We start from the raw sequence: 25,485 nt of genomic DNA, 5'->3' as shown, positions 1-25,485 counted from the left end.
GCTCATTCTTTATACCCAGCCATACATACTGGGCTTAGTAAGCCCCTTTAGGTGGTTTAAAATGCAAGCAAAATTCACCCAATATAGCACGGGGCTCACCAAGGTTATTTTGGTCATTTGACGTGGCCAAGGACTCATAACTAAATAGGGAAAGCCCACAAAGCAGGTTAAGGGGATATTATAAAAACCCTAAGTAAGAAGCAAGCTTGGAGTCTGCCTTCAAGTTTGCAATTTTTGTAGATGTGAGGATGAAGCCAAGGTCAGCAACGAGCTTAAATTCACACAAGGACTGCTTGATTCAGTCTATTGTTTTAATTATCCCTGACATGGTCCGATATATTGCCTGATATGTCCTTTTACAAGGCTTGCCGCAACCGATATGGTCACTAAATATTATTTCACTTTTTAGCTATTTTGGCCTATATATCAGGTGATATATTGGCCGATATATCCTTTTATATGGCTTGTCGCAAAACAATACGCGCATTTGACAATTTTTGGGCCGGTTATCATGATTTTCCCGTTATATCAAATGACATTTTGGCCTAAAAATCAGATGAAATGTTGCAATGTTGATTTGTACTTTTGTATGTTTTAGAAGGTTGATTAGTGATCGTAAACATGTATTATTCAAATTTCATATGCTTAGATTTCATTAAGTATGTTGAGATTACATTTTAGTGCATGATACTATATTTACAAACATCCATTATGGCATTCTAATATTTACCACATATCCCCGATATTTTCCCGATATCCGCAATCCGATATGAATTTTAGTCATCCGATATGTCCCTGATATTTGATATTTAAAACCTTGATGCAGTCTAAGACCGCACCTGATGTGAGTTTTGAAGCAACGACAAATTGGAAGGTGATCGACATGTGTTAGAGGTGACATCAGACAAAGTCTACATGGGACTAACATCCTGAATGACATGTAATTGTAAGGAATTCAAATTCCTGCATCTTTTAGGAAAATTCCAAAAGAGGAAGCTTCCTCCAAAGCTTGCGCGCCGACAAATTAACCTTGTGCCTACCAACTTCTATCCCGTTAAAGTTTAGATACAACTCAGAGAGGCGTCTCATGATAGTAACGTTAGAGCAACGTCGGGGCGGCACGACCCCAACTTTATTCTTTGATTGACGAATAGCATGACAGCTGACACATTGTAAAGCTCATGTCGAAATGAAGCTCACGCCTGCACAGATTGTCTGCCTATAAATAGAGGCCCTTTTTCAACTTTCAAGGGGCTGGATTTTTGGCAAAAATCTTGGCTTTTGTCTTAATATTTTCTGCTCGCTCGCTTCTCTAAGCTTGTGCAACGGCAAAGGTTTGAGATTAATCTCCTTTTGCTTTTGAGCTTGGAACCTTCAAAGCTCAACCTTACCTCATTATTGGGGTTTTCATACTCAATTCAGAGGGTTAACCCCTCTAGGATGAGTTTTAGCTCTTGAAAGAGAGTTGGCTTCTTGCCAAAATGACCCTTCACTCTAAACTCGAGGAAAATATATACAAATCATTTCTGACAACATTTACAATTAATGTTAGTGAGGCGCGGGCCTCAGGCGCGCCTAAGACGCGAAGCGCTTTGGTGCTGTGAAACAACCCCCACTTGATGCGGGGAGCTGCACACTCCGGGCGTGTGCCTGGAGAGCGCCTGACGCATGTCGTGCACATTTTGTGGGGGCGCACAGAAACGTGCGCCCTACAAATATTTTGATTCAGCTTATTTGAATCAGGTCTTGGGTTTGAAACCCATTTATTTCTTAAACTCGTTTTTAAAGACAAATCCAAACCCAATACCCGATCCTTTATCTAGTGATTAGGGCTCAATTGCTATAATCTCTTCGCCTTTTTCTCTCCCATCTCGGTTCCCTCCCTCTCTCCCATCTCATCCCTGAAGCATAGGCCACTGGAGACCTCGTCATTGAAGCACCGACCACTGAAGACGTCGTCAAAGCATTGGCGGCCAACTGAGACCTCGTCGGAGTACCGTAGGCCACTAATGAATTTCTAGTTATTTTTTTTCATTTTCATTTTCTTCATTTTTTAACATTCTACTATTTTTGAGTTTATTATTACAAGTTTTGGTTTCTATTCACATCTTTATTTACATCTGTATTTTGCAAATTTTGATAATGACTGGTATTGAACTAATGGAAAAAGATGAAATCTTGTCTCTCTTTTATTATTTTGAATAGGAATAGGAAAATATTATTCATGTTTAAATTAATGAAGTATGAAAATTGGAAACTTCATTATTTATTCTTTATTAACTCATCTTGTGTAACATGTAGAAAGGAAAGAATGAGAATTTAGCAAAAGTCAATGAGCAATTTGTTGCATATTTGCTTCTATATGGATATATGATAATTGATGAGCATACATGTTTGATGATGATGATGAGTGAGGACGACTAAACATTTCATTATCGTTTTACTTATTTCTTTGTTTCGTAGACTATTGGGTTGGATATTGGTCTTGCCTTGACTTTTGATCTGTGGAAACTTATGAACTTCACTATGTTAGGTATTTGTTAATTAAGATATTTTTCATGATTTAGTAGGTGAAATTCTATTTCTTAGCTTGTTTATGTGAAAATTCTTAAATATGTTGATTTCATACTTGTTTGTCTTATGTTAAAAAATATCTATTTGAGGTGCGCGCCTTGCTTTAGCGAGGCACGCGCATCACAGTGCACCTTGCGCATGGTGCGCATAAGGGGATTTTGCGCTCCGCATTACGCCTTGCAGCTCGATAACATTAGTTACAATGACAACAAGTGAGTGCTTGTATCGTTAATGGGTCTAAAGATATGATCCTATCACCACACCTCCCCATAACCCTTTATATACATAAGGTTTTTCAAGGAAGATGGCCGTGATGAATTCAAGTTCATCATCCCACAAAAACACTCCCAAGTTTCCATGTGGTGAGCTTGCAGGCACAAATCTTACAATATATTCTAGTTGGCTTTATAATGTATGTGCTTTAGTTAAGTGAGCGATTGCAATAGTCTCCTAAATACCATCTCATCTGGTGAAGTTCATTTTAGCCCCGAGTTTTCATATGGTGAGTGAACCAATCACAGGCACGAATCTTCTGTTCTATACTCTTAAATTAAGTTTCTCTAACCATTATACCAAAACTCTAAAGTTATGGTAATGATCGGAGATTATAATTTTATATTAATTCTAACATGTCTCTGCAGGTTGAGAGTTTTTTTTTATGGGTCGAAACATGGACTCATGTAACAGTGTTAGTTTTTAGAAAATCCGCTATAAGTTCGTGGCTTGTGGGGTTTGAACCTGAGTTGCTCTGATATCATCTTAAATTAAGTTCCTCTAACTATTATACCAAAACTCCGAAGTTATAGTAAGGATCGAGGGTTATAGTTTTATATTAATTTTAAGATGTACCATCTCCTTGTGATGGCTAATGTTTAAAGAAGTGTTACAACCTTTTATGAAGTGAGGTGTAAGCTTGAAAGCGTGAGACATGAGCCTCATGAGTTTAATTATATTTTAGTTTTAAAACTTACACATATTATAGACTCGTAATATGAAGCAGTAAAATAATTTACAAATATATTTATTGAGGTTTTAATTAGTAAATAAGAATCAAATATGCTACTTATGGACACAAATCATAATAATTAAGCTACATATATCTTATTTATAGTCACACGGTCATGTTAAATAGATACTCATCCTAGTTTTACCTGTGATGTTGAATAGGTACGTACAATATTTATAGTCACACGGTTATTTATAGATACACATTTTAATTTATTCAAAAATGTTTTTGTATCCTACTATCTTGTTTAAAGTGTGTGCTTCAAAAGAGAAGTGCTTCATGGGAGTGCAAAACGCTCACTTTAGTTAATTCTTTAAGAGCTAGGCATAAGTTCAAGGGATTAATTGCTTCTCTTTTGAGTTTTGAGTTTTGAAGGTAGTTCCAAAGCGAGATTCAAAAAGCTTTTTTCAAAACTGGTGTTTGGCAATCAACCTGATTTAAAGTTTATTAAGTTCATTAGTACATGGTGCGTATTGCGACTTTAAATCTTGCTCATAACACACATTCTATGCAATCTTTTAGTATCATTCTGTTTATTAGGTTTTCAACTTTTTTTTCCTAAGAATGTCAGCTCAGTTTAACATGTTAGTTCTTTTTGTTGGCTGGCTCAGACTGACCTGTCTAAATGGGCAAACTAGAAACTGTTCTTACTTAAACATGAAAATCAACAGTTAGAATATGTTTCTGAATAGTTCCAATATATTTTCTTGTTTATGATCAAGCTTACAGCATAGTTCTATGTTGTTGTGCGAAAAGGCATGAATAAGAAACAGATACAGTCATATTTGTTCACATAAATTTCAATATTTAGACCATTGCAAAACGTGTTTGCTGTATGTTTTAAGATAAGAACATAATCACATATTATATTTTAAAACCAGGCTCAACCTAATTTAAATCTCAATAAGCCAGCATGTCCAGTTTGCCATAGTGTTGAAGTTTATTTTTGGTTTACAGCAAGTGTTAAAGCTTGGTAATGGAAACCCTGGGTAGACTTTTTGCTTTTGTGAAGTAGATCTGTTGAATCACTGATGGCTGTTTCATAGTCCCATGGCATATTTCTTAGATAAGTTTGTTTTTCCTCGCAATGATATCTGCTTATTCGTTGATTTCTGTCATGTCCAACTCCAATGATGGACATTCTTAATGTACAGTGGTGGGGGAACACAATAAATTAGTTGTTAAAACATCAAGTTAATAGAAGAAATTTTCAAAATTGACCCAAACCAGGTTTTAATTTTAAAAACCGACCCATTTTTTTTATTTACCAAAATCGACCCACTTTTTGCCACGTCAGCTTAATCTCATTCCTAAACAGTCGGGGTTGGCAACCCCGACTGTTTAGGAGGTTGTTAAACCCCAATTAGAAGCTTTAAACCCGATTGTTTATGCCCTAAATAGTCAACCCCGACTAATTAGGAAATGAGATTAAGCTGACGTGGCAAAAAGTGGGTCGATTTTGATAAATAAAAAAAAGTGGGTCGGTTTTTAAAATTAAAACTGTCATGTCCAACTCCAATGATGGACATTCTTAATGTACAGTGGTGGGGGAACACAATAAATTAGTTGTTAAAACATCAAGTTAATAGAAGAAATTTTCAAAATTGACCCAAACCAGGTTTTAATTTTAAAAACCGACCCATTTTTTTTATTTACCAAAATCGACCCACTTTTTGCCACGTCAGCTTAATCTCATTCCTAAACAGTCGGGGTTGGCAACCCCGACTGTTTAGGAGGTTGTTAAACCCCAATTAGAAGCTTTAAACCCGATTGTTTATGCCCTAAATAGTCAACCCCGACTAATTAGGAAATGAGATTAAGCTGACGTGGCAAAAAGTGGGTCGATTTTGATAAATAAAAAAAAGTGGGTCGGTTTTTAAAATTAAAACTTGGTTTGAGTCGATTTTGAAAATTTCTTCCAAGTTAATATTCATAACCCTGTACAAATTTCATGCCATCACATTTATATTTCAGTATCTGTCTACTCTACATTTTTCTATAGTTTTTTGGAGAAATGAAATTCTGTAACATTTTATAGTCATTGATGTTTGTTTGATCATGATCTTCTGTGACTCTGTCTTTCTTTTGTGCTTTTAATGATTCTTCAGCCATGAAGTGTACTCTAGTTTCTGATTAAGCTTCAGCAATCTAATGGGAATTTTGTTTTAGGCCTTACTCAGAGGCAGATTCTTAAGAAATGGAACGCCACCTGAGAATGACAGGCCACCTTCAGTGGCAGCAAGAGAATTAGGTCAACTAAGACAGCGTCATCCTGTCTCTGGTTTAAGGTAAAATTTGGTTACAAATCGCAATAGCACTCTGTCAGTGGACTATGCCTTATAAGACCACCTTTACTGCAACGCTCACCTTTTTTGCTTCCTTTCCTTTAATATCACTGCAAGGTAATTATGACCTGGATATATTATACATGATTTTGGTTTGTTGGACGAATCATTAGGCAATATTATTTCTCCTATGTATGTATGTATATATGTATGTATGTGTGTGTATGTACATACACACACACATATATATATATATATATAGGAATCATTCTACAATGAATTCAATGATTCCAAAATAAATGAAAAGAGGTGGGTTATCAATTTATGCATGACTGCTCCGCATATAGTTCCTCGACTCGCATTTTCTAAATGGTATTTAACATCTAGAAAACTGCCAAATAAAATGCATTCCAAATAGAAATATTTTGGTAGTCGGTGGAATTTCATTTATAGAATACGATTGAATTGTGTAATAGTAATAAGTTTGAGAAAGCCGAGTTGATCCCTAGAACTACCGGCCCTAGAATCAGAAATAAATAAATACACTCTTCCATTGATTCAAAACTCTGATCGGAATTCAAGCTCAGATTGATGTCTTGTTTGAAATAAAACCTTTAACGAAGGGATCGATTGTTCGAATAATAAGCTAGTATCCATGCCTTTGTTCCCACAAAAGGGGACCAATGCTCCCATTGCGTATTGGTACTTATTGGGTATAGCATAGATCTAAACATTTTTATAGAATCCGCTGTGGAAGTTATTAAATCATTCATGATTGCACGTATATATGGTAGAGTTTTTGTTTGGTAAAGTGCACACTTCAATTAACTTGCTTGTACGACAAGGTATAACTTCATAGATATATTTTCCCTTTCCAGCTACCCGGCAACTGCAATAGATGAATTAGAATTTTGCAATTATACTATGATAAATGGATATTTATTCAATTGGTTGCATCTTATTGAAATTATCCTAGAGGGGGTGAATATGGTATTTGCTAATCTAATCCGATCACGATGCCAAATAAAAACTTAATAACTAATATATGCTAGCTATGAGATATACAATGAGATATGCAATGATATATAATGAAATAATGGGCGAATAATCTATGAGACAATATCCTTACAAAGAGATGTACACTAAATTACATGCAAGGATAAGCAAGTGTGTGCAATATGACAATAGGTGATATATAAATATGATAAATGATGAGCACAAGAATAATACATCAAGACAATCACAAACACAAAAAAAATGATCACGGAGTTCGGTCGACCCACAACCTACGTCTCCGCTCCTCACCCTCGAGGAGAATCTCGACTAATCACAAAATAACTACGCACTCGGTTTTCAAAAGCTCACCGAAAAGTTTTACAACTCACAATTGTAATCACATAATACACCCTCTAAGTGTTGGCCTCTCACGTGTCACATTGCTCAAGTGCTCGGAATTATAATCTCTCCCTAAGATTTTTAACCGACGTCACTCTTCTTGGAATTGATCCCGTCTCTCACAAACCATTTCTCTCGATGTCCTTACGTATTACAATGTGTTCTTAACAATAAAAGCGTAAATACAAGATTTGTTCTCTAATACAAAGATGAGAACTTAATTAAGCTCACTCTCAATGTTACAACCCCACAACCTAATAATTATACTATATGTGAAAATACTTAAGCTCAATGGGTGTGTGTATAATCAATGAGTATTAATGAAATCAAAGTTAAACTCAAGAAAATCTAGTATAAATGAGAGAATCAAAATAATAAATAGCTAGAAGATGAATTTAGAAACACTTCTCTAAAACAAGAGAGATGGAGATGTGAAGTTAAAAGCTCAAATCGAAATTGATCTCCTCTTCTTGTGAAAACCTCTTCACATAAACAAACTTGAAAACCACACTTAAACACCTCGAAATTGATCTCCTCTTCTTGTGAAAACCTCTTCACATAAACAAACTTGAAAACCACACTTAAACACCCTTAAACACTTGTAAACAACCTCTTCACATAAACAAACTTGAAAACCACACTTAAACACCCTTAAACACTTGTAAACTTGATTTAAAATTTTCTTAGGTCATTCAGAAGTTTGAAGGCAATGTGTATATATAGGATCACAAAATAAAGCTCAAAAACCAAGAAAATCCAAGCAAAAAGACAAAAACCTCAAAAAATCAGGAAGCTAAAAAACTAACCGTTACAATGTTATCAGTCGATTGATGAACATTGTCAGTCGACTGATGAGCTGATCGTTACAGGCAGTTCAATCTTCATCGGTCGACTGATGAACTCATTAGTCGACTGATGACTTGCTTCGGTCGACTGATGGTTCATCAGTCGTCTGAGTAGAAACTTTCTGCTTTTCCAACACACTTCTTTGGTCGACTGATGATTTTCATCAGTCGACTGATAATTTTCATCAGTCGACTGATAATGTGCTCAGTGACATATGCACAGTAAAATTAGACTTTGAAGTGGGTTTAAAAATAACAAATAAGTTTCAAAAATTATAACACTTTAGAAAATGTTTATAAACATGAAAATAAACATGTTACAAAAAGAATTTTTCAAATTGCATTTTCGATTTGTGAAAACTCATTATTTTACAAAATTGGTCAAAATACGAAATCTCAAAAACACATGATTTTGACAAAATAATATCAAACAAGTTTGAAACTTATTTTGAATGGATTAATAGACAGTATAAAAGATATAATCGAGTCTTTTAATCCATAAACACCTATTGTGTAAACTTTTAAAAATATGAAATTGTTAAAGCTTGATTTTAATGAAATCATTTCAAGCACGTATAAACATGAAACAAATATGTGTGTATATAGCTATATCCATTTGTTTCATATATATGTGGCTAAACTTGAAAGCAATAAAACGTAAACTATGTGTGTATAATTTGAGCTCTAAGTATTAGCACACAAGATATAATTCCTAAACTAATATGCCGAAGATAAAAATCTTCATTAAGCTCGACTTGGTTGCGGATGAAGCGGTATTGGATCTTGAATTCGAATTGCATCGTGCTTCATTCCGATATCCGCCAACCTCCATTGGATGTCATCGTTAAGCTTAATCCAACCAACCTCTAACGGATGATCTTTGTGTAGAATACCTAACAAACAAATATAAACACTCGATAAACGTTGTTAGGAATTGTTTGTTAATCATCAAAACTAGATTAGATAGTAGGCTCATAAACACGAGACCTAACACGTATTAGGATGTGTGGGAACTTGAGTGGACTCTTTACTGGTTGTAATTATCACCAGAATGTATTTATATGGATACCCATAACAATGATGCTAACCAAAGTTTAAAAAAGATAGTGAAAATATCGTTGTCTTATTCTGCAATGACTTGACAATTGATCCATTAAGACTACAATTATTAGTCTTGTTTCTTTCACATCTGTAATGTGCAACTTTTATTATTAAGGTGCTTCCTACTTGGTCTCCATTTGCTATTTCCATAGCCTAGTTATGCTGTGTTTTATTGACGTTCTACTTGATTTTTGCTGTTATCCAGCTTGATCCTGAGTTGCAATTGTTGTATGGCTTCTGTCTCCTAGTCGCTTAATTTGAGGCTGTTATTTTTAATCATATATGGGTTATTTATGAGAAATATTAATGAAAGCTATATCTCAAATCCTTTTTCCCCTGTAAAGGGAGGCATTTCGCTTCAGATTGGAGAATATTGTTCGTGGTCAAGCGAACAGTCAGGCTGAAAATTCGACCAGTCATGAGGTTAACACTGTTAGAAATGACCCAGTTGAAGAATCTAATGCAGTTGCACCTACTTCAGTTGTGCCATCAGATGATATACATGGCTCTCAATTGAGAAATGAGAACAGTGATAATCATCATATTGAAACAAATGTGACAAGTGAGTTGGAAGACAACAGAGCTAATGATGATATTGATTGGCAAGAATCTGTTACTCAAGAAGAGAATTGGCAAGAAGGTATGGAAAATGAGAGAGTGAATTGGCAACAATCTACTGATGCTGGGTTCAGTGATTGGCGGGACGAGACGGGAGAAGAATCTGATGTGAACTGGCAGGAAAATATAGACCAAGACTGGTCTGGTGAAGTACCAGATGATGAAGAGGGAGATGATAATCATCTCCCTGGGGTGCCAGAGTGGCATGAGAATGATTCACATGAAACTCTTGAAAACTGGGATGAAGGCCCTTCAGATCCACCAAGAGCTCAACACTCCATTCCCAGTAGGAGAGTCAATAGATTTATTCCACCTGATGATGACAATGTCTATAGCATGGAACTCAGGGAACTTCTAAGCAGGTCGGGTTTCATTTTGCGAGATAAATGATTTAGTTTCGCTTTCCTTAATTGACTTTTCGTATGTACAACCATATGTTGACCTGATTTTTCTTATTTTGTAGGAGAAGTGTTTCTAATCTTCTAAGTAGTGGGTTTCGTGAGAGTTTGGATCAATTGATACAGTCCTATGTCCAGCGTCAAGTTCATGCCCCCCTTGATTGGGATCTTCAAGGATCCCTGCCTACCCCTGCTTCACCAGAAGAGGACTTAAACCAACAAAGTGATGGCTTAAATCAGGCACAGCAGGATTCTGCTGCCAGGCCACCACTTATGCCATCTCCACCAGCACCACCTCGTCAGCCACTTTGGCACTCAGAGTTGCATCACAGCAATTGGACTCGACAGAGCATGAATCGTTCAGAAATTGTGAGTCATATTTTGTATAATATCAGGATTTTGTACCTGCTTATGAAATTTCCCTTTGTTTCATGCTAATCTACATGGTAGGTTTGTATTTGTGCATTATAGTAATTTGTGTTGTGCATCTACTCCTGTGGGATAACACTTACAGAATTTTGGAGTCCGTCAAGTGCATGGTATACAAATAAAAAAGTTCATGTCAACATTAAGAATTTGCAAAATGAGCTATCCTCTTCCTTCTGAATCATAAGAAGCTAAGAAGCTTACCTGTTCTCACCTATATCAGCCTGCACCAGAAATCAAAACTGGTGATCAGTACAAAGAGAAGAACATTAGTACTCAAGAAAAATCAGTATCAGACACCAGCTGAGCTAAAAGTTTGGTCATTGAAGAGCGATTCTTGATGGAGAATAACAAACTACAGCCGCTATCTCTGCCGCCACCATCCTGCTAGACCCTTCCACCACCCCTTCCACCAGCAGCAGCAGCAGCAGCAGATGCTCTCGATGTACCAATGCCAAGAAATTGAGCAATATTATCTGACACATATACACAGTTCCTCCTCTAATTTTATATAGCATATGCTCATTTTCCCAAATATCTAGATAATTATGTTGTTGACATGCTATAATATATTGCTTTTCTTTCTCACCCTGGCTATATGTGAATAAAATGTGTAGTCTGTGTTTTATTCACTAGTACTCATCCATCTATCTGCAAGAAGATGGATTTTATGCCTCCTGCTCTACTATATTGAAATTCGGGAGCATTTTGTTTCATATTGTGTCCTGATCAGTCTTAGACTTTTCTGCTTCGGAATCTTCATTTCTACACTATAAATTGCTGACAGCATGGCATTAAGTATTGGAGCCTAATGTCGCTTAAAAAAATTAAGTATTGAAGGCTAATGTCAAGCTGTTTTGGTACAGGAATGGGATGTTATTAATGATCTGAGGGCTGATATGGCTAGGCTTCAGCAAGGAATGAGTCATATGCAGAGGATGTTAGAGGCATGCATGGATATGCAGCTCGAGTTGCAGCGGTCAGTTAGACAGGAAGTTTCTGCAGCTTTGCATCGTTCTCCTGACAGACAAGGTTTGTATGAAGTTTTATGTACACACCAACTCAAAGTTTTATAGTGAAGTTTGATGCTCTTAAAATGTAAGTTGTTTATCGTTGCTAAACATTATGTTTGGTATTGCTAAACATTATGTTTGGTATTTTAGATTTGGCTATACCGAAACACAAAGTTACTCTCGTGTTACCATACTTGGTAAGGTCATAAAAATTGCAGTTGGATTACTGCCCTTATTTTAAACCATTGGTAGCCCACTTATTTAGATTGACATCAGAAGAGTTTTGTAACAGAGAATGACAGCTGAGTAGATAGAGACTATCCCCACAGTTAACATAATTCATGCTGCCCTGAAGCTTGGTTTTTTGTGCTGTTCACTAGTGGAAAAATCGGTATCCTTGACGGGCTTTCCCGTCAGGGATGTCAAATTTCCCGTCAGGGATACGTATCCTTGACGGCGTCCCGTCAAGGATACGTCGTCAGGAAAAGTCCCGTCAGGGATGAATCATCCCTGACGGGGAGCCGTCAGTAATGTATATTACTGACGGCAACATTATTGACGGCGAATGCCGTCAGTAATATTGGGGTACTCGTCAACATTGTTATGTGCATCGCTGACAGGGATCCCGTCAGCGATATGCATTAGCAGAAAAAAAAATCTGGTGATTACTAAATCAATTCCCTGTACATATCATCAATTCCCTGTACATATCATCAATTCCCTGTACATATCATCAATTCCCTGTATATCTCATCCAATCAATTTTGACAAACAAACCATACACATGTCATAAGTTCTAAATCCATACACATCAAACCATACACATGTCACAAGTTCTAAATCCATACACATCAAAACAAACAAACCATCCAAATTCGAAATATGTACATAATATCGTCAGTAAACCATACACATCAAACCATACACAAACACGATAACTTCCAAATCCACAACAATTTTCACAACAAACCATACACGTCATAAGTTCTAAATCCACATCAAACCATACACGCATAATCTCAACTATAAAGATGTCCACAATATACAAGCACGAGTTTAGGATATAACTCACTAAGATAGGTCATCCGCCCTATCCATGTCATCGTCCGCGTTGCCACTGGCGGATCCATCCCTATGACTCGTGCTCCCAATAGCATCATCTCCACCCTAACAAAAAAATAATTTAAATTTAGAATCACATAATATTGTCTATAATCATATTTTACATATATAATAAGTATACCTGTCTGCTACTCTCTCCACTACCAGTAAATGCCTTTTGAGTGGCCAAGAAGTTCATAATCTGGCTTTGCACCCGAGTAGGAACCCGCCTTCTACAAGATTTCATTATTTGCCTAGAAACCATCGCAAAAGTAGCAGTAGGCTGGATCACTCGCATAAGCTCCTCTTGAATATCCTCCCACATCTCCTCAGAAATCTGACCATCTAACATACTCATCACAGAGGAAACAAGCTGCATCGCCTGCTGAGTGCAATCCTCCTGCGGCATGTAAGAGGGCCCCGAGGGCATAGTCGATGGCATTGAAATCGGCGGAGGTTGGAATGGTGTAGAGACCCTCTGAGCTCCAACTCTCATCCACCTGGTCCTCCCCTATTTGGAAAGTCCACAAACTAAATGGCTCACATTATAATTCTGCTCTCTAGTCAGGGGCTCTTGGCTCTGTGCAACAACCTCAGAATACGTGTTTTCCAGAGCTTCCTAGAAGTCCAAAAAATAAATTTAAGAATTAGCCTTTCAAAAATAAAAGATATTTACCTGAACAAGTAAAATAAAAGTACATGTGAAGGGTGTTTTGTGCAACATAAAAGTACATGTGAAGAAGGGATAACGAGTGCTAATAAATAGTTGTTTCTTATGCATTGTTATATCTTATGCATTGTTATATCCTAACAAGCAAGCCCCTCATATTTATAGCTATCTGAAAGTAAATATGCAATACTCTCTTAAGAGTCTGATAAGCGCATTAAAAGCACATTGTGTTTTTTTTTGGTATATCATCTAATAATTATATACCAATTCGATAATTTAGCCATTAAATTTAGTTGGGAGCAGTTTTTTTTCATAATAACGATGTATTAATACCGAATCTTTGCTAATAGTCATTGTCATCAAAAGATCAAGCATGAAATCATTAAAACATGCAAAAAGAGATGACAAATGTGATGAAAGAATAAAAAGGCTACGGTGGAGAATGCACACACACTTACATACTTATACACATGTATGCATGTGTGTGTGTGATGTGTGCGTATGTATGCATATGTGTGTCAGTGTGTTCAATTCTTATAATAAACAGAGATTTCATATAGATGCATACATACACATTTACATGCATTCAAGAGTTGAAGCTATTATCTCTAATAAATAATTATATAGAACATATAATGATTACATGACTGCTACTTTTTTGGCCTATCATACAGTTTTAAGAGTTTGCAAAAGGGACATGACTTTGCTCTTCAACTTGAGAAAATGCTTGACATTATCTAAACTTAGATTTATACAAATCAATATCTTATAGCAGTTTCTACTACATCCTCTAGTGCAAAAATGAAAATAAATAGCTTTTTATATCCTAACAAGCAAGCCCCTCATACGAATGGGTCATAGTAACTCGGCTAATAAGAGGACCAAAAGAAGAGTACAAACAATAAATTAAAGGCATGATAACAGGCTAATAAGAGCTAAGATAATTAGTTAACCTGTATTTTCTTGGCCAATTCTAGCTTTTGTTTCTTAGTCTCATCGTCATCGTACCCCTTCTTAAATTGAACCATCGTTCTCCTGTGCAGTTCTGGTAGTGGGATAAAGGGAGCGTTCTGAGATTTAAAAATATATTTATTAGTTTTATTTATCAAATATTCTAAGAAGCAGAGAGAATATATATAGAAGATTAAAAGACTTTATACCGTTGTCCTACAAAATTGATCCTCAATCTGGGCAAATGAAGTAGTCCCCGTATGATGATCATAATCTTTTTTCCATCGATTAAGTTTATTTCTCCTACATTTTTCCTTCAACATGAACAAAGAGAATTTTAGTGCATGGTATAATATACAATGGAATATATCACTAGTTTCAGATAAATAACTTGATGATAATTAACTACTATACATATTTACCTGGTGCTCCTCTTGGCCCCACAATATTATAAGTGCAGCTAAGTGCTCAGGCTCAACCCTCTTATCTCGCTTGTATATCCTCTCCCAGTTGTGAGTGAAACAATCAAAACATTTCTTCTTTATCTCATGTCTCCACTCCCGAAGAGAATGCTTGAACTTTCCCTGATATCCAAATAAAAATTCCCGCCCTACGGGATTGTCTTCGATGTTGAAATATCTCTAAAAAATAAAATATAGTTAAGCATGGACAATTGACAGAATTGAAAAATAATTGTGCTAAATATAAGAATTTACCCAACAATCTCGATATATACTCTCCAGGACATGAAATGAAATGGCTGCTCCCAAGCCTCGTAATAGGGATTCACATTATCACTCCTTCGTATCAAACATCCAAGGTATGAGCTGAAGTTATTAGCCCACTGTCCGGTTGGAATCCCATTATGTCCCCATCTCACAATTGCTCGAAAACCATCCGGTGGTAACTTTTTTTTAAAGTCACTTCCTTGGCGTCCTTTCTTCTGGTAAAGTTTTTCTCCTACAAAAAAGAAATAATAGATATATCAACACTTATTTAATCAATCTTCATGATCCTAGAATTGATTATGTTTTTTTATTAATAGACTCGGAATTGATCAAGTTTTTGATCAAACTCACCAAATCTTTGTCTGATTTCATTTTTTGCATCAGACAAAATCTCATCAATCTGTGGGGCCCATTCATCTAATCTTTGCAAGCATGTATTTTTCAGTCTGCTTGAATCTGTACCCCTCTGCACATGCTGGTAAGGGCCCGCGCTCAATCCCAGGAATGTATGCTCGAAGTATAACTGGAGGATCTGCATGTAATGGTATGTGAGTCGGCTCTTCCTCACCCTCACCTATAAAAATAAAAGAAATAAATTATCATTGTGCATATATCATGAATAAAAATACGTAAGTTAAACTAAGTTATACCTGACATCTCTCCTGAACTCGGAGGCTCTTCATCAGTGGATTGGTCTTGACTGGGGTTAGCTTCGAATAACCTCCTGTTAATATTTTTAGACATCTGCAAGTTGAATAAACATACAAATTAATATAACATAGATGCAAATTAGCTTGGCGAAAATAAAAACAATATGTATTGTTGCGTTACTAAATTTTTCATTTCACATCAAGTTTGTAGGTATTTGCAAGCTGAATATACAAAATAAGATATTACATATTTATATCGTCCAAAATGTAATTGAGATACATTGTAGTGATATTAAAGTTTTTATTATATAATTTGCAAACTAAAAAAAGTTACATGAAGACCCGATTACAAATAATTGCTGTTTAGCTCCTATTAATGTCTGTGATAATATTTGGAATGTCTGTCCGAGTTGTTGGAGCATCCGTTTCAAACACTACGTTTTGAGGGTACGAGAATTCATCGATCGCTGTATTTGGCTCATTGAAGTTGTTTATATAGCTCTCGTCATCATCTTTATTCGTGGAAGGTTGAATATAAGCCCTAGAATCCTTGTACAAGACAACCCACTCGTCTTTAACTGTAGGATCTTTCACATAGAAACATTGTCCCACCTGAGATGCAAACATGAATTTTTTATCATTATCAATTTCTTTATCGAGATTGACAATTGTAAATCCAAAGGGATCCTTTTGAGTCTTTGTAAAACACCAACGAATCATGAACATCATGTATTTATGTTCATTTGGACCACCATAGCCGTAGAATATCTCCACCACATCTTCCAACCTTCCATAATATGTCATATTATTTTCAACTGGATTCTGATCTCTTCTGTTTGAGAAACATTCCCGTGAGAAGGTAGCCATGACACCACTATTCTGGGTGACCTTCGTATCATCAACCTCCATTGTGTGAAATTTATAACCGTTAACACGATACCCACCATATTGAATTACAGCATAGTAAGGCCGCTTTGCGTGAACCTTCACTTCTTCTGATATTTGATTATTAAGGACAAGTTGTTCCTGGATCTAAATATATACAAAAATAAGCAAACTATTAAATCAATAGTTTCTAAGTTTTTTACCAATGAAATACAAATATCGCTAAATTTAACAATACTTCACTATTCAACCAAGCAGGGAATTCCTTCATATGCCTTTCTTTAATGTAATGTACAGCTGTACTACCGATAACTTCATTCTTAAGTTTTCCTGATGTTGCCTATTAATGTGCATAAATTTAATTATTATTGTCAAAATAAAAATTTGGTCAAAATAGAAATTAAAGAATAAATGGTATTAAAAATTCTTTTTAGATATTTTACCTCCGGTACTCCGAGAATATTTTAAGATTATTTATAACATATGCATGCGCTTGATCTAACAATATGCTAGAATAATTTTTGTTCAGCCCGCGAGGATAGAGAACTGTGTACTCCTTATTATCAACGGGTGCTTGAAGTTCAGTTTGTTCCCCTCTCATATAACGAGAGGCAAATAAGAGACACTCGCTTCTCACGTAACTTTCAGCTATTGAACCTTCTGGACGAGCTCTGTTACGCAATTGACGCTTCATTGTGCCCAAATATCTAAAAAAGGAATATTAATCAGATATAGATGTAAAGAAATTTACATTTAATAGATATAAATATTGATAGGTAACGATTAAATTTTTCTAAATACTAACCTCTCTATTGGATACATCCAACGATAATGGACTGGTCCTGCTATTGCAGCCTCCTCCGCGAGATGATGTGTAAGATGAACCATTATTGTGAAAAAAGATGGAGGAAAGAGCATCTTCATTTCACACATTGTTTCAGAAATATTTTCTCTTAAGTTTCTCAAAGTCACGGGCGTCTATAACTTTAGAACAAAGCTTTCTGAAAAATCCACAAAAATCAATAATAACCTTCACTGTTTTTTTATTCTGCATAGTACTGCGTAGTGCCACATGTAGCAATTGATGAAGAAGCACGTGATAATCATGAGTTTTAAGCCCTAATATTTTCCTTTCTTGGACCTGGACATAGTTCGATATGTTTGCGGAATAACCCTCTGGTAACTTTATTGATTTGAGGACTTGACAAAAAATTTGCATCTCAACTTTCGACATTGTAATACGAGACGCAGGCAACTCTAATCGATCATTTCCGACATTTTTTGGCTGCAGTTCCTCTCTAATGTTCAATGCAGTTAGATCTCGACGAGCTCGTAGATCATCCTTTGATTTATTAGCATCTTGCAACAGTGTGGACAAAAGATTATCACAAATATTTTTTTCAATGTGCATAACGTCCAAGTTGTGACGTATTTTTAGCTCTTTCCAATAGGGGAGTTGAAAAAAAATGCTGAATTTTGTCCATCCTAAAGGTAATTTTACGACTTCAGCCCCATCACTCACTACTTGTGCTTGTCTTTTTCGTTTTGGCATCCTTTTGTTAATACGCAAGTTCCTTACTCCAAGTAAATCTTCTTTCGAATAGCGCTTCTTTCCAAACCTGACGGCAGGGAACATCTCAAGCAAATGTACAATCTGATCCCCACGTAATGGACGCGGAGCATCTCTCTTCTCAATAGTATCATCAAAAAACTTGCTCCATTTTTTTGTTCTGTACCTGTGTTTTATGTTCAACCACCTTCTATTAAACCAATAACAAAACTTTCGACTGTGCTGCAGATAAAGACCTTTGAATTCTGGACCACACACTGGACATGCATATGTTCCCTTTGTAGACCAACCTGAAAGATTCGCATAGGCTGGAAAATCATTAATTGTCCATAGTAAAATAGCACGTAGTCTGAAAGACTGCTTTGCATGAGTATCATAAGTCATAACCCCTTCAGTCCAGAGTTGTTTTAACTCATCAATTAGCGGTTCTAAAAACACATCTATGTCATTGCCTGGTGCATGCTTGCCCGGTATCAATAATGAAAGTATCATATACGGTTGTTTCATGCAAAGCCAAGGTGGTAAGTTGTAAGGCGTTAATACCACAGGCCATGTAGACCAACCAGAACTCATTATCCCAAATGGATTGAATCCGTCGCTAGACAAACCTAGTCTAACATTCCTGCACTCATTCGCAAACCAAGGAAAAGTTCTATCCATATGCTTCCACGCCTCTGCATCAGCCGGATGTCTGATTTTACCATCATCAGTACGTTCTTCCATGTGCCACCTCATTTGCTTAGCAGTGTCTTTATTCATATACAACCGTTTTAGCCTTGGTATTAAGGGAAAATGACGCAGGACCTTTGCTGGAATCTTCTTTTGCTTAAGCATAGACCTTGTTGTCCCATGTGTTGAATAATTTTTGCGTTGTACCCACCGTGATACTCCACAAATTGGACACTCCTGAAGATCTTTGTTATCCTTATAGTAGAGGATACAATCATTAGGGCATGCGTCGATTTTATTGTAATCAAGTCCTATAACGGAAACAATCTTCTTTGCGTTATCATAATTTTCTGGTATGCTATCTTTTCCATTTGGAATGACTTTTCTCAGCAACACAAGCAACATATTAAAATATTTATCCGCCATTCCTCTAAGAGACTTTATACGCAAAAGACGACGCATAAATGATAACCTGGTGAACTCGGTACAACCCTCATACAGATCATTTTCATTGTCGTTAATTAATTTCATTATCTGCGCTAGCTCCTCATGATCAGTCACGCAGCATTTCCCGACTCGTCAGCATCCTCGGCATCTTCAGATTGATCTATATTAGGAACTGTTAACATATCCGCGAGCATCGTATGTGTATCATCTATTCTCGTATCATCTATTCTCCCACCGGACGTACCGGTATCCGCCATCAGTTCCATTTCTTCAAGGCATCCTTCCCCATGAAACGTCCAATATTTGTACTCCTCATGAAATCCGGATATTAAGTGTTTCTGTAAATCACTTTTATCCACCAACGCCCTATTTTTACACCAACAGCAGGGACAATACACGACATCACTATTTAACTTCCGTGGGTCTGCCAAGGCGTACTGTATGAATTGATTTATTCCATCTTTATATCGACTATCCCTCCATCTATCAATACGAGGAATATCGATCCATGATTTGTCCGGAACTATCCTCATAGATTTGTATGATATTAAGCATAATTAGATAATGTGAATTTTTATTATTAACGCATCAAATTAAAGGTTGCGTGATATTAACTTTCTTCACGACATCAAGGAAATTTTAATTATAATAATCTAGGAGGGAAAATTACCAGAACATAAATTATGTGGGAGTAAAATCTAACGCTCATATTTGAAATAAGACAATTTAACGGCTGTCATAGAAAATGGACCTATCCCATTAAAAATATAGTAGTGTTTACAACTACCTTTATATACTTTAAGCGTTTTTATTTCTTAAAAATTTCGGCAGCACCTACCCGCAGTTCTCCGAGTACACTGTGCGGATGTTATAATGCGTATCAATCATCGATAATAAATCGATTATAGATCGATACGCAAAACAACATACGCTTATTGTACACGGAGAACAATGCGGTACGTGTTATCGAAATTTATAAGGAATAAAAATGCATAAAGTACACAAAGATAGATGATACACTACTGTATTCCTAACCTGTACGAGAAGGGGACTCCTCCCCGGACAGATCTAATAATTATTGCATGTATATCATGCTCCTAACATAAATCACGTTATTCTCTTTAGATGTAAAAAGTATTTTCACATCCAACTAGAATTGCGTGAGTTTATATAAGAAGAGATTCACATCCAACATTATTAGACGGGAAACTAGGGGTAACGACTTTCGATTCATAAATCATGATATATAACACAATAAAACTTGTAATTACCACAAGAGAATAAATTAACCAAAAGAGAATAAAGACCCAGAGAGTAAATTAACAGCTAGTCAACTGTATCATATCAAACACCAACAAGTTATAAGAGGTTGGTTATCTGATAATTGTTCAAACTTAAGGTGGTAACTTTCTGATATTTAGCCTGTTTTATAATGCGTAAAATTTGATAGTTGAACTTAAAATGATGCAGATAGTATAGCATACATATTATTTCACTAGTTGAACTTTTTCTCTCAGAATAGCGGAATCTCTGAACCAATTTAGAGATGAACTTCAGACAAAAATTATTTCACTAGTGATTGCACTTTAGACTAAAAACTGTCATGCAATATAACCACTTTATTACAGCATATGCTTAATTTTGTTTAAGTCTGTATGTTAAAATTTACAATAAAATGAGACTCAACTAGATTACAGCTATTTGTAAATATCAGCCAGCTTAATTGGTCGTTTTACAACTAATTATGTATAATTTCTATACACCAAAATGCGACAATGACCAAAAATTACCGGCTTGATCTGCTTGCAATGCAATCCAACAAAAAGTATAGATTCACTTGGACTTCCTGCAACTGCAATCAAACAATCAAATAAATCAAATTAGTAAAAACAACAAAACCTAAAATCAGAAAATAAATTAAATATAATTTGAAAAAAAATCAAAAGGAATCTACGCGGCAGGTGAGGAGATAAGAGAGCTCCAAGGTGCGAACGGTGCGAAGACGAGCCTCTAACGTCGCTCGGGGCCGGTGCGACGGGCGAGATCGAGGTCGACTCGTGAGCTCGATCGGGCGGCGGGAAATCGAAGAGGGGGAAGGGGAAGGTGATGGCGGCGGGCTTAGGACGGCGAGCTGGCTGAGCTGAGATCGCGCAGGCGGTGAAATTGAGGGCGCGAAGGCGGCGGTCGGTGAGGAGTTATTAGGGTTTCTACGAAGAAAAGGTCGAAGCGAATAGTTATACAGGCAAAATGCGCTGACAGGGGTTGCCCGTCATCCACCCGATGTTTACAATCCCGTCAGCAAGATGTTTTCATCGCTGACGGGGGCGAAGAACGCGCTGACGGGATATCGCTGACTGGGAGTTCCGTAGGATAAAAAAAGCAACGTTGACGGTCTCACAGGGATTTTTGCCCGTCAGCATGATGTTGCCGTTAGGGATTACTGTTTATTTTCCACTAGTGTTGGTGGCTAAACACATTTTGTTGCAATGCATTAATATAAGAAGACAAAGGAAAAGAGCATGGAAGAGACTGTGAGGGGAAAGGGTAATTGTAATTCTGTTCAATAAACCAGTGCGCTTCAATTGTTTCATTTAAGACAGAAACATAACACTTCACAGCCTTAGCCTATTGAATGGGCAAACAATATAGAACCTGAGCCAAACTTCTAAGCTAGTCTCGGATGTAAAAAAAGTTTCTCTTAGCATGCTTAAATATTTTGGAATAAAGGCTTCTGGTTTTATCGCAAAATGTGGTGAAATTTACAGCGCTTCTTTGTCTATATGGAAATTTCTTCCTTTTTAGTTCGGATATATTAAATCCCAATGGCATTTCCTTGTGATTTCGGTTCTATACAGATCTGTTGTCAATGGATGCGTACCTTAAAATGATTGTTCTCTTTACTGCTTCATATTCGCTCAATTGGGTGACGTCATTTAATTACTCCCTAAAGATATCTGTTTGGATTGAAAAAGTCAACAAACATAACATTAAGGCGCATGTTGATACTACGTACAGGATACACTGAGATATCAAAACAGGTGCATAGGAAAGAACGTCATACTATAACTGTCAAGTCTGCTTCGTGTATCCGAGCTGCACAACTTCATGTCGAAATGGCCATACTTTGTCCATATTGCATCGATAACAACGCCAATAAGTTGTCTGAAATTTTTCGAGATCTAAACTCTTTGGCAACAATCGATCCTCCAAAAGCTGGAATTAAAAGTAAAATACCTATTTCTAAACAGAGATCTAATAGAGTAACGCATATTAAATCTCAGGTGGCATACAACTAAAATGTTTCCTTGTCCGTTTTAAAAATTCTCGTTATCTTAAATATGCGCTACTTTTATGCCTAACATAATCTCAGCTGTGTTTGTGAAACACTTTTACAAGGGAGACAAAAATGATGTGGATGTCGATGGTTTCTGGAGCCATCATTTCAATGAAGTACTTTGATCACAAAAATTCACAATGAGAATTATATCAAGGTTTTATATATTGTATCCTTTTCAAATTGCATTTGTATTGGCATGTACCCAAAGGAACTAGACTAACACAAGATAGTCCCCTCCACAACCTTTACTAGCGTCAAGGTCATTTCCAATGAGTACTTTGATTTGCACAAAAATTCAGCAATGAGAATTATATCCGAAGGTTTATATATTGTATCTTTTTCATTGCATTTGTATTTGCATGTACCCAGAAGGAAACTAGAACTAACATAAGATAGTCGCCTTCCACGGCTTTTACTAGCGTCAAAAGGTCATTTTATTGCCCTTAGTATGTAGCAACGCCGTCATAGTGGGCCATGTTTGCTGATGTATGGCTGATAATTCAAATTTTAGGTATGATTGAGGATTATCAGATGATCGGATGCAAAATGGAGTCAAGTGAGAAAGGTAGCTTGCTGTGTCTGCTGCGATACTCAGATCAAATGCCCTTTTGTACAGTGTCTGTATATGTCCTATGTCCCTTCTACAGTTCAACAAGCGTAAACGTTTTAAATTTTTTTATAGTGTAGCTTCCTAGATACTTGCAGTGAAAAGTAAGCTAAGTGGCGCTCAGGGATGCAGCAACCCCGCCCCCCCCCCCCCGATTCAACCTTTGAGATGCATGCTGATCTGTGACCCACAAAGGCTGTTTTGAGATGCCGTGTCTTGATGAGCGTATCACAGCATCAACATCATCTCAAACAAATCTGGAGGATAAAAGAAAGCTGATGACAAATGCACCATCGGTCGGGCACTAAGTTTATAGAATTTTTGTTTTCTTTTTGGCCTTCATTCTGTGATTTAATGAATCTGCGAAATGTGATATTTCTTTATATCAGATGTGGGCATAATGTGGGCACTGTTCAAAAATGGCGCTAACACCGGGAAGCTGGTTTCGAGGTGGCGGTAAGTGCGCGCATTGTGCCGTGCACGTGGCCATTATCGGGTGATTCGAGCTACTCTATACTGTAAACAATGGAAGGAATAGAGTAGAGTATATAGCCGTAAAGGAAAATAAAAAAAGAGATTTAATAGTTTTTTACTACTGGGGCCTGAGTTTTGTATACGGATTTTTTTTTTACGAAGGTCATCAGTCTGTATCTATAATCAATCCTACAACGGCGCATTGTTTCTTTCTTTCTTGCTGCTGTTGTTGTTCGATGTGTTTCCGTTGGAGCAGCTGATGTTTGCGATGGGAGACAGATTGGCATAACATTTGATTCTTTGATTGATGATGAATGCTGAGGTAAAGCGCAGTTTAATAATTATTTATTTATATATATGACTTTGTTTATTATCATTTATTTATCCGATTATGTTTTCTGAGGATGGTGTATAAAGAATTGGAATAATGTTGGTGATGTTCGATGTTTGGTTACCTGGGTATGAAGATGAGTGAAAATGATTAAATGAGGCGAAGAATTGAGCGAAGGATAATAGTACCCGGTTCAAGAGGAAGCAACGGAATGTGGCACACAAATTTTACTTTAAACGGCTTTTAAATTTTATTTTAAACCGGCTCTAGTCCATCAACAAGTTGGTCGTGAATGCGATATATTGAACCTACTTTCTTTAAGAAAGCATTGTAAGCAGCGGACAGTTTTTTTGCATCTATTCATTTTACAAACTTCTATGTTGTAAGTCTTTTAATTATACGAAACAAGCGCAAATAAAATAAAGCTAATATACACCATAAATTTGTTGATTTTAAACTCGTGAATATAGATCATTTTACAATTGTAGATGTATGAACGCCTTAATTAAAAAAAAGACCAATGAATTTGGTGTTTTACAGTTTGCCTGCAATAAAATTATAAATATGCCAAACAACAAATTTGCATTGGGCTGCTTCCCTAATAAATAAATGCACATAAGTATTTTGACATGCTACATCAGCAAACTGCGCTTATGTCTAGGGGGAGTGGTTCACAAAAAATATTTGGCATTTTGGGTGGATTTCAAATTTTAGATGAAAAAATGTGACAATTTTTTATTATTTGGATTCGCATAGTTTGTGTTTGATTCAAATTTTTGGAAATATTATATTCTAAAATTGTAAAAAAGCAACTTATTTTTAGATTTGCAAAATCCTATCAAATGGAGAGATTTGGGGTGTTTTATTATTCTGACACGCGCCACTCCCACGTCAGATCCCAGCTTCTCGCCTGTTACTTATTTCCCGCTGCTTTATTTGGGTGGCATTTTCTAAGCCTCAGTACCAAATTTGTCTTTGATTTTTTTTATATTGTCTCGCGGTTAGTTTTTAGAGTTTTGGGAAATTGGCTTAGAATAAAATTTCATTTCAGCTTCAATACCATTTTGCAAGTAATAGGCATAAAATAATAGAAATACAGAAAAAAGTAATTAAAAAAGTGCAGCGACATTTTTCAATTAGAATTTAAAACATTTTGCAACTTTTAATTTCTGACTTTCCATTTCCTGATTTTGAGTTTTTTTCCTATCTTCACAATACTTCATGCTGCTTTGTCGAATACTGTTTGTGGCTAATTACGATCATCATGAGTCGCGATGAAATAAATTAACATTCTTCCTTGGATACTTAGCACAACCCTATCAGTAACGGCCAGTATTGTTTGCCATTTTCGGCAATGCTTCAAAGGTGTCAGGATTTTAACAAGAGTTGTAAGCAGTTTGCCAT

General features: G+C 36.3%; 4 protein-coding genes across 4 annotated transcripts in view; 1 reads left to right on the top strand and 3 right to left on the bottom strand.

Moving 5' to 3' along the window:
- The window catches only part of LOC109848261 (zinc finger CCCH domain-containing protein 13-like), a 13,350-nt gene extending 1,509 nt beyond the window's left edge, over positions 1-11,841 (top strand). The window contains exons 2-5 of the mRNA XM_020417685.1: positions 5,750-5,868; positions 9,551-10,186; positions 10,288-10,591; positions 11,515-11,841. Of these exons, the coding sequence (XP_020273274.1) occupies positions 5,750-5,868; positions 9,551-10,186; positions 10,288-10,591; positions 11,515-11,724 (1,269 nt within the window). The 3' untranslated portion in view covers positions 11,725-11,841. The remainder of the gene's footprint in view (positions 1-5,749; positions 5,869-9,550; positions 10,187-10,287; positions 10,592-11,514) is intronic.
- LOC109848262 lies at positions 12,525-13,161 on the bottom strand. Its single transcript, XM_020417686.1, has 2 exons — positions 12,905-13,161; positions 12,525-12,828 (listed from the first exon to the last, which is right to left on the bottom strand). The coding sequence occupies exons 1-2, from the start codon at positions 13,139-13,141 to the stop codon at positions 12,733-12,735; spliced, it is 333 nt and encodes a 110-aa protein (XP_020273275.1). The 5' UTR covers positions 13,142-13,161; the 3' UTR covers positions 12,525-12,732.
- Positions 13,274-15,131, bottom strand: LOC109847339. The gene is made up of 5 exons (XM_020416573.1): positions 15,120-15,131; positions 14,806-15,024; positions 14,593-14,697; positions 14,386-14,502; positions 13,274-13,381 (listed from the first exon to the last, which is right to left on the bottom strand). Exons 1-5 carry the CDS (start codon positions 15,129-15,131, stop codon positions 13,274-13,276), a joined length of 561 nt encoding a protein of 186 aa, XP_020272162.1.
- On the bottom strand, positions 17,584-19,311 carry LOC109847338. The gene has a single exon (XM_020416572.1). It carries the CDS (start codon positions 19,309-19,311, stop codon positions 17,584-17,586), a length of 1,728 nt encoding a protein of 575 aa, XP_020272161.1.

Source organism: Asparagus officinalis, chromosome 7, assembly GCF_001876935.1.
Source record: "Asparagus officinalis chromosome 7, Aspof.V1, whole genome shotgun sequence".
In the NCBI taxonomy this organism is placed as follows: domain Eukaryota; kingdom Viridiplantae; phylum Streptophyta; class Magnoliopsida; order Asparagales; family Asparagaceae; genus Asparagus; species Asparagus officinalis.
The sequence above is the reverse complement of the archived record's forward strand: the minus strand, read 5'-3'. Positions and strand labels throughout refer to the sequence as shown.